The sequence below is a fragment of the Athene noctua genome, chromosome 1 (assembly GCF_965140245.1).
Source record: "Athene noctua chromosome 1, bAthNoc1.hap1.1, whole genome shotgun sequence".
Taxonomy (NCBI): Eukaryota; Metazoa; Chordata; class Aves; order Strigiformes; family Strigidae; genus Athene; species Athene noctua.
In genome coordinates this window covers 79,867,266-79,879,587 of record NC_134037.1, presented here as the reverse complement: position 1 = coordinate 79,879,587, position 12,322 = coordinate 79,867,266, and the positions used below count along the sequence as shown (strand labels likewise).

At 42.9% G+C, this 12,322-nt stretch overlaps 1 protein-coding gene across 1 annotated transcript; it reads left to right on the top strand.

Moving 5' to 3' along the window:
- Nucleotides 1-636: 636 nt before the first annotated feature.
- Nucleotides 637-12,041, top strand: MPC1 (mitochondrial pyruvate carrier 1). Its single transcript, XM_074896649.1, has 5 exons — nt 637-912; nt 5,967-5,970; nt 8,574-8,670; nt 10,169-10,301; nt 11,064-12,041. Exons 1-5 carry the CDS (start codon nt 842-844, stop codon nt 11,080-11,082), a joined length of 324 nt encoding a protein of 107 aa, XP_074752750.1. The 5' UTR covers nt 637-841; the 3' UTR covers nt 11,083-12,041.
- Nucleotides 12,042-12,322: the final 281 nt, after the last annotated feature.

Genomic DNA, 12,322 nt, shown 5'->3' with positions numbered 1-12,322 from the left:
CTTTCAGTCACCTCGGCCACCACGGTGAGGGGGAAAACATCGTTTTCTGGAGAGGAAGCCGAGACTCGCCCATTCACCTCCCGAGGGCTCCGGGTGACGGCAAACGGCAGCGCAGACACGCCGGGCCGCCGCCGGAGCGCCGGGAGCTGGCAAAGGCGCTGCCGCCTCCGCGGGGTGCCCTCTCACCCTGCCCTCGCTGCCGGGCTCGGCGCGGCTCGGTACCGGCCCTGGGCGGGAGCTGGCCGGGGGCAGCCACTCCGGCGCCCGTGCGGACGGGCGCAGCCACCGCGTTCCGGGGACTGCACCCTGCCGCGCCGCCACCGCCGCGCCCCCCGCACCCGCCCGCGGCCGGCGACGTGCCCGCCCCGCCCCTGGCACGCGCCACTCAGGGGGGCGGAACGAGACACCGCAGGAGGCGGGATGCGCCCCCCCGGCGACCAATCGGAAGCCACCAGCCGCCGCCCTGCAGCCAATAGCGACTCAGAAAGCCGCCCCGCGGCTCTCCCCCGCGGGCTGCAGAGGAATGCCGGCAGCTCAGCCGATGGCGACCCTCCTCGTCGCGCTTTGCGACAATTTCCCCCCTCCTCCTGCCGCGTTGCTTTACGGCACCCTGCCTTTCCCCCTCCCCATAACCGTCCCGGGGTTTCGGAGCCCGGGAGGAGGGAGGCGGGGCCGCCGCGCCCAATAGGCGCCGAAAGCGCCGCGGTGACGGCGGGGGCGGTGGCGCGGGCGCTGCCGTAAAGCGGGCGCCGGGCGGCGGCGTGGGGGAGTTGTCACCGGCGCCGGTGGCGGCAGTGCGTGAGGCGGGTGGGCTGGGCGCTCCCTGCCACCGAGGGCCGCCATGGCGGGGGCGCTGGGCCGCAAGGCCGTGGACTATGTGCGCAGCAAGGAGTTCAGGGACTACCTGATGAGGTGAGCGCGCGGCGGGGGTTGTCGCCGGTTGCCGCGGCCGCCCCTGCCGCCCCTGTCTCGGGCGGCCCTTCCCGCTGCGCTGCCCGGGCGGGCGGCAGGGACCGGTGCCCCTTCCCTAGCCCGCTCCCCACCGTCCCCCGCAGCCTCGGGGCTCCCGAGACGGTGGCGGCCGGGCGCTGTCGTTTGACCCCGGCCGGGCTCGCTCTCGCCGACGTTTGGGTGGGGAAGCGAGGAGCGCGGGAGGGGGCGGGCGGGCGCCCGTTGAGCGAGGGCGAAGCCAGCCTGGAGGTGCCAAGGGGGAGGTGGCGGGGGGCGGCGAGGGCGCGGGGCCCACCATGCCGTGACGGCGCCTGTGCGCCCCTTGGCGCGGCTGGCGTCACCTCGGCTCGGGGAGGGTGCCAGGGCTGTCAGTCTCCCGCCCGCCCCACCCCGGGGAAACCGCGCTTGACCTTGAAGCGAAGCGACGCGGTTTGAAACTGCCGCGGCAGCTGCGCCGCTCCGTGACCTTCCTTCCCATCCCGCGGGTTCGTGCGGCGCGGAGCGCTGCCCCTCGGCCGGCAGGCGGGCGGAGGGGGCAGCCGGTGCACGGGCACTCTGGCCGCTGCCCGCAGCAAGGGCGGAAGGAGCTCGGTAACAGATGCAGTCTCAAGTCTGAGTATGTGTAGATAGGTACTTGTCACAGAGAACTGTTAGAGCCCCGCTTTCATGGGAATGTGGCTTAAATCATCTCCCAGGACAGCTCAATACTTTTGTCAAGCTTCACTGGGGGGGGGGGGGGGGGGTAAGAGGTACGGCATCTTGAACTGAAATCACAAGATACAGTTGCAGCATGCTTGGTTAAATCCGGTTGAACTGCTGCACAAGAACAGTCTCGAGTAGGTAGGCTGACGTTTCTTTGGCTAACAGTTTGACAAAACTAAACAAATAAAAATGGGCTCTTCCAATAAAGGTGGTTGAGCAACCTTTCACTATAGCTGTTGCTGTTCTACCTAAATCTATTGCAACTGATGTTTGATGTTGAGCAAGCATGTAGGAGGACATCTGTTTATCTCAGAAACTTAGTCTTGGTTAAAGTAGCAGAAGGTGGTGTAAGCCTGCATGGAAGAGAGATTGTAATATAAAAGCTCAGTAAGCAGAACGGGTTGTTAGGCATTTGCAAAATCAAGTCCCACAGAAATGGGGGGCAGTAAGACAAGTAAAATATGAGAAGGAAGAGAACATCCTTGAAGCAAAACAAAGGAAGGTTGGAGTGAGCTTCTCTGTGGATTCCTTTTGAGGATATTGTGTAAGCTTGATAGATGCATTTTAACGTTAACATTTAACTAACTGTGCCACAATTGGTGTGGAGCATGTAAATGGTCAGTAAAACAGTAGTCTGTAATTATAAAAGCAAAAATCTGTAAGAAATAGTGGTTACTTCCTAACACCACCACAGTTATGTACTGAAAGTATCTCTTTCCTTACCGAAGACTGAAAAGGTAGCAGCTGGAATAAATGTTTCGGATGTATTTCGTTCTAGTCTTGAAATAAGCTAAATAAATAAGAATGTATTGAAAAGAGCATTGCACAGGATTCTACCTTTGCGGGATGGGTTCTGCCTTGTTACATATGAAGATACCTGCTTAATTTGTACTTCTGTTACTGGGTGTGTCATGAAGGGCTAAAGTCAGTTGCTCCATCTGGTATGGCATTTCAGCATTGTTTCTTGCTTACTAGGAGACAAGTGTCTTGGGTTGTTCGCTCTATGCTGAGTTTAACATTTAGATAACTGTCAATAAAAGACTGTAATCCCTCTTCTCCACAGAAGAAATAGAGTGTATATACTTCAGAGCTGTTATCTCTTTCCATTCCATTTCCAGCCAAGAAGGCTCTTACTTCCCCAGACTACAGACTCTATCCTGAAGAAAATTCCCTTCTTGCCTTGCTCATAGAGCAAGAGTTTCCTCAAAGCTCTGAGACTATGGTATCTGTTCTAAAAATCAGCATCTAATCACTGCTGTGAAGCAAGGCTTTATAAATGTGAAACTTGTTTGTGGGAAATGATGAATTGAGATATTGTTTGTGATACCAGTGTTGTGCTTTTAAATTGCTTGACCCTAAATAGAATAACTGAAGTTACCTAAAGCAGTGAAATTGAGTGTTCCATTATTATGGCTTGGGGCAATCCAAACTTGCAGGCATCTATGGGAATAAGTAGCTTCAGTTCCAGCTTCATAACTTGAAAACATGAAAGCATGTTTTGTGAAAAATACATGTGAAAACCAGTGCGATGAATGCGTGCTGCTTTTCTCAGGTGAATATATCTGGTGTTAGAATTGCGTTACATCATGAGTTAGCTTTTGGATCTTGCACAAAGAAACAAGATAAATTGCTTTTAAAACTGTCATTAATAATTAATTGTTCTGCCAGTTTCACATCTGCCTTCTCTTAAGTGGTGATTAACAGGGATCTGAATGGCTGTAAATCATGTAAATATAAATTTACCCTAACCAAGTCTTAATGCTTTAAAGTAAGCATAGTAAGAATGTAAACTGTTGGTAGACTTTTCCTACTTGTAAATGGAGCAGTAATGTTAATTTAAAACTAGCTGATTAGCATACGAAAGCTTGGTAGCTCTATATATTGTGAATTTGAAGCTGCATTTTTCCTATAGACTCTAAAAATGTCAGCTGTCACTAAAGTTGTATCATGTAAGCCACTAATAGTAGGCAGCTGAGTCCTCTTACTTCCTATGCTAATGATTTAAAATGGTATTTTCTGAAAATCATCCAGTAAAACAGCTTTCTTCCTCTTTTGAGAGAGACCTATAAGCCATCCCAGGCAAGCTCTGGCATCTTCTTGTGGTAGAAACCCAAACTGCTTTAGTCACATAAGGAATACCAAGGAGTCCTAAAATCTTATGGTAATAGAGAAATAGGTGTGGGGATTGCCATCTTCTGGGGTACTTCTGAAATGTCTCTTCCTGATGACTCAGCAGTAATGCAAATGTAGTGACTTTGTTAATGTAGCTGGCTTTTGAAATAGATAGTTCATCCCTTGTAAAGCTTGAGCTCTTATGTTGACATAAGCTGTCTAGGACCTTTTTTTTTTTAATTGGGATGAACTTTAGAAGAGTTAGCATCAGTAATATAACTAGAATTGGCTGGTCTTCAGTTCTCCTAGTTAGTAAATCTTTAAACACAAGGACATAAGAACTTTAAAAAAAAAATGGTCTGTGCTAGAAACTGAAGGACATGGTGCCTGCTCTTATTGTCTTCTATGCTCTGAGAACTGAACAGCCTAACTTTTGCAGAAAGGTAGTACCTTTTCCACTTAAGGGATGACAGTAAAGGGGAAATGAGTGCTGGCAGTTCATCTATATTTGCAGAATGGTTTCTGGCCTATTAATATCCTCAGTGCCAGTATGAGGAAAATACATGTGAAAACTTTGGGAAAAACAAATCTCCCCCAATATGGCCTCTTTGGAATTAATTATAGTAACAATATAAGGTATTGATCATCTGTTGGTTCCTCTTGTGATGTCTAGACAGAGAGAAACTGAGTAAATCTAACAACTGTTGTCTACAGTTCTGGAAACATTAGTACAAAGTGTTCCCTTTGTCAAGGGATTGAATGTGGTTCTTGGAAACTACTAATCTGGCATGGAGTCACTTCAGGAATAGGTGCGTGCACTTGCTGCAGTATCCCTGCTGTTGGATGTGGTGCATTTGTTGCAGCTGTATTGGCTGCAGAGCTTTGGGGCTGAATGTCTGCTTCTGGAAGAGTCTATCTGACCTTGATCTGTCCTAGGAGTATAATAACTGTTCCAGTCTCATGTGAATGTGAGGACAACCTTGCAAGGCCTTAGCTGGAGCTGCATACACTGTTAAAATAGCATCGGTTTGATTCTATTTTAGGCTTCCACTTGCCTGAAAACAACTTCCACTCGAAAAAATGAAGGCTGACTTCCGTTGGCATAAAAACATTTGAACTCATGTAGTTAAGGTTTTATGAAAAAATTGAAGTGTGCATTTTTCTTGTGAACTTCAATTAACTATTGCTGTTCAGTTAGTAAGAAAACAAACCAGTGGTTACACTAGTCAAGGACATACTAACAAAGCATCTTGAACCAGCCTGTGGCTTGTAATAAAGTCTCTCTAAAATGCACACCCAGTGTGACTTCCTAAGTACACCTGACTGTTCCCTTACTGTAGTTGTTTGTATAACAGATCTAAGATCAGTGTGAGGGAAGTGACTGCTACAAAGTGTTCTGCAGTTGGGAGCAGCAGTTGGTGAGTGGCAATCCATCAGCAGTAGGCTTTCTGTTAGTAGCTGGTTTCTTGGAAGTCATAATTCAGAACCAAGTCCTATTAGTATTTTTGTTAGAAAGATGACGTTTAAAAATTCTGAAGCGTTTTAAAAGGTATGGTAGCAAACAGTCTTAAATATATGCTGTAGTCTAGTTTTCATACATAGATGATTAAATTATTACATAAATTGGTATCTAGATCATCATTTAAATGAACCCCATGCAATTACACTCCAGTCTTGTACGTTAGATAACTGAAATTGTGTTATAGCTCATGTTTGGTACAGCCACAGTTAGCCTGAGCTTAGGGGCAGTAAGATCTCTGGCAATGTTTGGTTTGACCTACTTGAGTAGATATACAGAGAATTCCAAGCAACTTCTTCAAAGCTTCCACAGAGGAATTGTAGCTTTAGCGTTGTGTGACAAACTTTAATGGCTTTTGACTTCCCTTTAGACTAGTTGGCTGGGATCTTGGAGGCTTTGAAGTGTACTGGGGATGAAGGTCTTCCACAGACCATAATAGGTTTTTATCTTTATAGGAAAATGATACTTGAGCAGCAGACACTTGTAACAGTGACAGCTCTTGAGGGAAACGAGATTTTAGTGCTGTTATGTTAATCAAGGTTAATGCCACAGCAGTTTCCTGACTTATCTTCTGTTTGTAGTACACTTCTCTCAATGTTGATTATGAAAGAAACTAACACTTTTTTTCTTCTTTTTTGTATGTGCTTTTTGAATGGAAAACAATGATGGCTCACTTGAACAGTACGGTAAGAAAAATGAGGGGACTTCTGGTTTCAAGTTCTCCCTGACTTCAGTAATGTGCAGTCTTTTTCCTTCACCGCTGTTAGGACCTTGCTTGCATCTGAAAAACATACTGTGAACCTCCAGCCATGATGCACTGGTATTACTTATTTGCAAGTCTGAGGTTAAGGTGACCAAATTAGCTCCTTCAGAGGGTCTTCTAAAGTAATCACTATGAAACAAAAGGGGCTTCACTTTTTCCATATCCTTTGGTAAGATCAGACCCATCTAGAGCTACTCTTCTGCATAGCAACAATAGCGGTACCTAACCAAACTGCTTGGCTTATTTTTAACCAGCTTTGTCAGACAATAAATACCATATAACACTCACTACAGACTCTTCTTTCCTTCAGCCTTTCAGTTTGCTCCTGAAACTGGGAGTGGGTATTTATGCCTGTTATATTGTGAATCATAATGTTATGGAAGACTTGCTGTTATGTGTAGACCAAAGACAAACTGTAAGGTGTAGTTTAATTCTTGTGTGTGGAAACTTCAAAGGGCCTGCCTGCCTGGAGGCACTTAAAACTGGATAACCATCTCAAATGAGAAGGTTCCAAATCTACCTCCCTGGTCAGCAGAGGAAAGTTACTGCTCCAGCACTGCTGGGATGTAAACTGAACAAGCTTGTGCAGCTTGAGCTTGGAAGTGGTCCATAGTCTATAGTGTATTCTTTCTTTATGTTTGAATGCCAGTTGAATTAAATAAAAATGGCAACTTGACTTGATTTACTTTTCAAAACAGAAGTAATCACTAAGACTCTCAAAGCTGTAATTGTTTCATAGATTCAAAAAATCAGGCTTGGAGCCTTAAGGACTTTTTCTAAAACTGCAGTTGTTTAAATGAGATTCCTGAAATGACTGTAAAAACCTCAGCAAGTATATGTACTGTCTCACCATTTACCTTTTCCAGTCTGCTTTAGTGTGGTGATGCTAACACAAGTTGTCTTGCTGTCTTACTGTGCAGGTAATCATGGTTGTGACTAGATGCTTGTTTCTGGTCCTCTTATTGTCCTTTAAAACTATTTAAATACCTACATTAAAGCCTCTAAAACAACATCTTGTGTGCTGCTGAGTTTTCTGTGAATGTTCTTGTTTTGTTGCAACATTTCTCATGAATGGTATTATAGGTACATTTTTTTTACACTATCTAACCATGGTTGTACAGTGTAAATACCATGTAGCCATACAACTCTTCACAGTTATGCTGTTACCTCTGACATGCTTGAGAGGCTTTAACCATTACAGATGTCAATTTTCCTATGAGTATAGTAAACAAATGCATTTATTGCACTCTTCAAAATACTCTTATTATAAATCTGAGTTTGGGCCAATGCATGTTCTGTAGATGCTTGCAGAAATATTATATTGTTTTGCATATTACACTAAGCTTAAACTATAAAAACAGTGTGTACAACTTAACTAAAAAACTATAGAAAAAAGTGAGTTTTAAGTTTTGTAACTCAAATCTGCAGGAAGCAAGTGTGGCTTTTAATCTTACTGTAGTGTTACATGCAAGTATCCAGACTGGCAGCAGGAGTATCTTGGAATTAAAACTGTAAGAAACTCAAATATCCCCTGACAATTAGAAATCATTGTAGTAGCTGCAGTGTTAATTTAGGGGAAGTGTCAGTGGGTATAGTTGGCATCTGCAAAGCTTTTTCTTGCAAGTTTTGTATCTTCTGCCATATCTGACCAAGTTACTTTTTGCATCCTTAGTTTCCCATTAGAAGAAGCTGATGCAAGTACCATGTGCATCCCTTGTGGAAAGAAATCAGCTGAAGCCTTGTTACTCATAACAGTAGTGGAGACTGGATTTATGACACTGTTTTTCTGTTTGGAGTCTTTTAAGACAGTAGCCATCAAATTGAGCTCTTGTCATGGTTTTCTGATTTGATTCTTTCCACTTCTCTCTTTTTTTTTTTTTAGGTGTATACACACCTGTAGCTAATGGCTCTGCTCTTTTCTCTGTCTAATCACTGAGTTTTAGGTAGTCACTAACTTGTTTCAGCAATTGCAGATGAAGCTCTAGGTTACAGTTTGGTTTTGTTGCATGGACCTGCTCTTTCAAAAAAATGGTGTGAGCACTTGGAAGAAGATGCTTGCTGAGTATTTCTTCATTTTCAGCAGAATATGAAAACAGTTCCAGTCCTTCACTTCATCAAGTCTGTGTTTTCATTACATATTTTTAGGAGCCTCATTTGAGAGATGAATACTTATTTTCTGCACAGAGCTGTAAATCTGAGTTTATTATATGACTACATCAATCAGACTGCTTACTGATGGCTGAGGTATAATTACACAAAAATGCATTTCAATGACCTTACAGTAGTTCCTCTCCAGTCTGCAAGAAAATTCAGAGTGGGTTTCTTTTCCTTCCCTCTTGAAGACTAGATCCTGCTAAAAGAAGGGTTTAGTTTTTCTCCCTTATGTCAAAAGTAGTCCCTGTCTTGTCTTGGAAATTTACCCTTAATCCTGTCCTCTGAAGCTTTTTGTGGCTAAAGAAAACTATAAGAATACTGCAGGAGATCTCTGTTTCTGTGTAACTTTATTTTCCTTTTCCCTTTTTACAGCACTTTTGGGGGCCAGTTGCCAACTGGGGACTTCCTGTTGCTGCTATTAATGACATGAAGAAATCTCCAGAAATAATCAGTGGCCGAATGACATTTGGTAAGACCTGAGAACCTTCTTGCCAGTAAACTGACTACAGAACACAGATTCTGTCCTTCAAGGAGTGATACGCTACTAGTTGCTTGCAAACTTGTGATCCAAGCAGATAAAGATATCGCATATCTTGTTATGTAACTTCAGAGGCAACATAAAATTGAAGTACTGAAAAGTTGTGGAGCTCTCTTTCGGAGAGCTTTCCAGTAATTTGGGGGGAGGGAGGCAGGTCTTGAGTCTTGGCGGTTTTGATCACCAGGCTCACTCCAAGTATAATTCTTTTGGTATCTTATACTGCTGCACACACTGCTTCAGAATGCATTTTTCACACAACTTTATTCTTATTCTTTGTATTAAGAACAGTGATGCCTTGTGGATAGTGTGAGACTTAATATCAACACTGACAGAGTGAAGAAATAGTAATGCTTGGTCTGCAGGGTGCAAAAAAGCAGCTGAGGGAGGTTAACTCCTTGCAAAGCAGTTGCCTGTGAGAGACTAGCATGACTCTTAATGGAATAATGTGAGATTTTCTTTTTAAATGCATACGCAATGTTTTTTCTGTCTTTTTTTGAGCATGCATAGTCTCTAGGATCATAAATCTGATATCTTTAATTTAGTAGCTTAATGTTGGCATTGTATTTCATCTTTAACTCAGTTAGCTTAATTTTGAGTAATTCTTCTCCCCAAAGCCAAATACCTTTGGGTTAGGGAAATAGCTTCATGCTCACTAGATTTTGCTTTGAGTAATTCAGTCTCTTAATCAGCTTCCTCAAGATGGAAGACTTGTTCAAATAGTCTCTGGTATAGTGAAACTGTTTTGCAAGTAGTTTTTTGGTGGCAGCTACCCAGCTTAGCAAAGTTGAGACACTCTTTTAGTTTTTACAAGTGTATATATAGGGTGGTGTGTGTACAAATTTTTTTCCATCCTTAAGCCTGTCAGAACTTTTCAAAGCTAGTGATTTCTTGGGTTGTAATTTCTTTTATTTAAATGCAGTTGTGAGTAGGTTAAAATTGGTTTTCATCTTCCTGGAAAGCAGGTAACAAAGCTTTATGCTTCTGAATGCTCATTATCTCCTGAGGACGGAAGCATCCTTCTCTTAAAGTCCATTTAGAATGTTCCCAGCAAAAATTGTATTTAAGTAATTAAATACTGTCCTAGAAATTGTCAGAATAATCATATACGGCAAGCTGTGTTTCACTGGGATTAACTCTTACTCTCTGGCCAAGAGTTTAGGTAATAAACTAAAAAGGCTTCATTTGCATCACAGGCAAACATATGAGGAAAATTAGGTTTTGTGGAAAGCTGCAGCCATGTAGATTTGTGTGTAGCAAAAATGAGTACTGTGTGCTTTCCTGCTTTGGATTGTCCAAGTGGACTATTGGAAAACCTGAAAGCAGTGAGAAGCATTGTACTTGTCATTACATACCCTTTGTATGAAAATTAAGCCTCAACAAGATGCAGATGTTAAAAATAATTACTAATGGTATCTATCATGTTTTGCAGCACTGTGTTGTTACTCTTTGACTTTCATGAGATTTGCCTACAAAGTGCAGCCAAGGAACTGGCTTCTTTTTGCATGCCACTTGACTAATGAAGTTGCACAACTTATTCAAGGAGGACGACTGATCAAATACAGGCAAGTCATGCTTTAAAAGGGCAAGTCATAAACTGATGGCTCTTGGAATACTCTGTTAGTACATCTTAGCTGTAGTGCAAACCCCTGCATGGTTTCTGAACTTGTTTAACTTCATTACCTCTTGCAAATCTATTAACAAGCTGCTTGTCAGTAGGCTGACTCGTTGGCTTGCACCTCCTTTGAAGCTTCTGAGGAGCACAGACAGAAAAGGCTGAAAACCCTTATGGTTGTAGATGTAGACAGGGCTTTCAGCAGCCGCTGGCTACATTGGTGTTTGTTTTCTGTATTATGCTGATAGTCTGCATGTGTCCATCTCAGTAGCTGATTCCTGAGATGGAAACATCCATAAAAATGTGAGGGGGTTCTATGTCTGAGAGAAATCAAGCAAAATCTCTCTAAGCTGACTGTTCTATATATGGGGTAGTTCCAACTGAGTGTGACAGTGAAACAGACTGCAAGCAGTCTCACACCCTCATTGTGTAGCAAGTAGTGCAGACACTGCCCTGAGCAATCCCGATGAGTCAGGATTATGGCTTTTCTCCCTTCTGCTCCAAGAAATCCGTGTGGAGCAGTGGGAGGATGAAGGTTCCTGAACTATATCAATTTTTTAAATGAAACTGAGTAAAACGGCAAGTGAACCTGCCTTTGCATAAATAACTGGCAAAATGTCCTTTATTCCTAAAGTTCTACTGTAAGTCCAGATTTTTTGTAGCAATTACAGTTCAATATTCACTCTTACAAAAGCTGTTCTTCTCTTGGCAGGCTGGAGAAAAAGAACTAAATGTCTAACTTGAAATAAGCCAGGGAATGTGTTCGTCCTGAATTAGAACCAAGGAAGACTTGCCATCTACAGTTACCGTGACAATTACAGTGGGGATAAAACAGAAACACCCATTATGAATGACCCCACCAAGAATCCTCCTACTAATTTTTTTACATTGCCTTTTAAAAAGTACTATTCAGCAATTTAAACCATCACATTTAAAGTCTTGCTGCCTTACAGGTCCCTAATAACTACCCTTTTATCAAAGAGTCATCCGAATAACAAGCAATATTTGAAAACCAATTTTTTATCTAACAGTCTACAAAAGTGGCCTGTGATGGTTTGACAAAACTTGTTTTCAAATCAACATGAACAGAGGTCAGTAAACAACTGTAGGTGGTATCCTTGTTCCATGTATTAACATATTCTTAAAAGCCATTTAACTTGGGTGCATTCATTCCCATTCTCTTTTTTCTTTTTTTTTTTAACTTAAGCAATGGCTTGCTAATCTACAAGAACAAATGTGTAGAAAGGCAGCCTGGAAGTGACTAGTTATTCCTCTTCCCTTACTGCATGCCTTGTCTCAGTAAAGAGACCTCATTAACATATACTTTTAAGTCGCACATTATTTAAAGAAGACTCAGAAAAGCAAAAGCATAGCACTGAATGAAGGAAGGCAACAAAGTCTGATACTGCTCTTGAAGTTATAAATGGATTTTATTTTTTCCTACTGTTTGAGTTGTTCTAGCTGTATGTAATCCTATACAGGCAAAAACTTGTTTGGAGACTGAAGGACACAAGGTGCCTTTCAGGTTTTTTTTAATTCATTGGGAGAATGATTTTTTTCCTGCATGACCTGCCTGAAAGTTACATTGATGTACAGATATAGATGACAAAGAATGTATGTGATGGATTTTTATTTCAGTGCAGTGTTTTTGAACAATAAACACGTTCCGAATGGCAATAAGTCCCTTCAACACTTTGAAAAGTTTTGTTTATTATATTGTGATACCAGATCCTTAAGTGAAATTTTAGTATGGAGTGTCATTTTGTTACTGTAACACCATGAAGCAAAAACAGGCTGAAAAAGTAAATGGTATTATCCTTTGTAAGTACAGAGTTCAGGCAAGTGTTCTCTGGATCCTAATACCTAGCACCTCTTTTCCCCCTCCAAGGAAAAGGGGGTGTGGGTACTTGACTGAGAATGACTATTCCTGCCATGGTAGGCAGGGTTGAATTCAGGGCTCTCACTACGCAG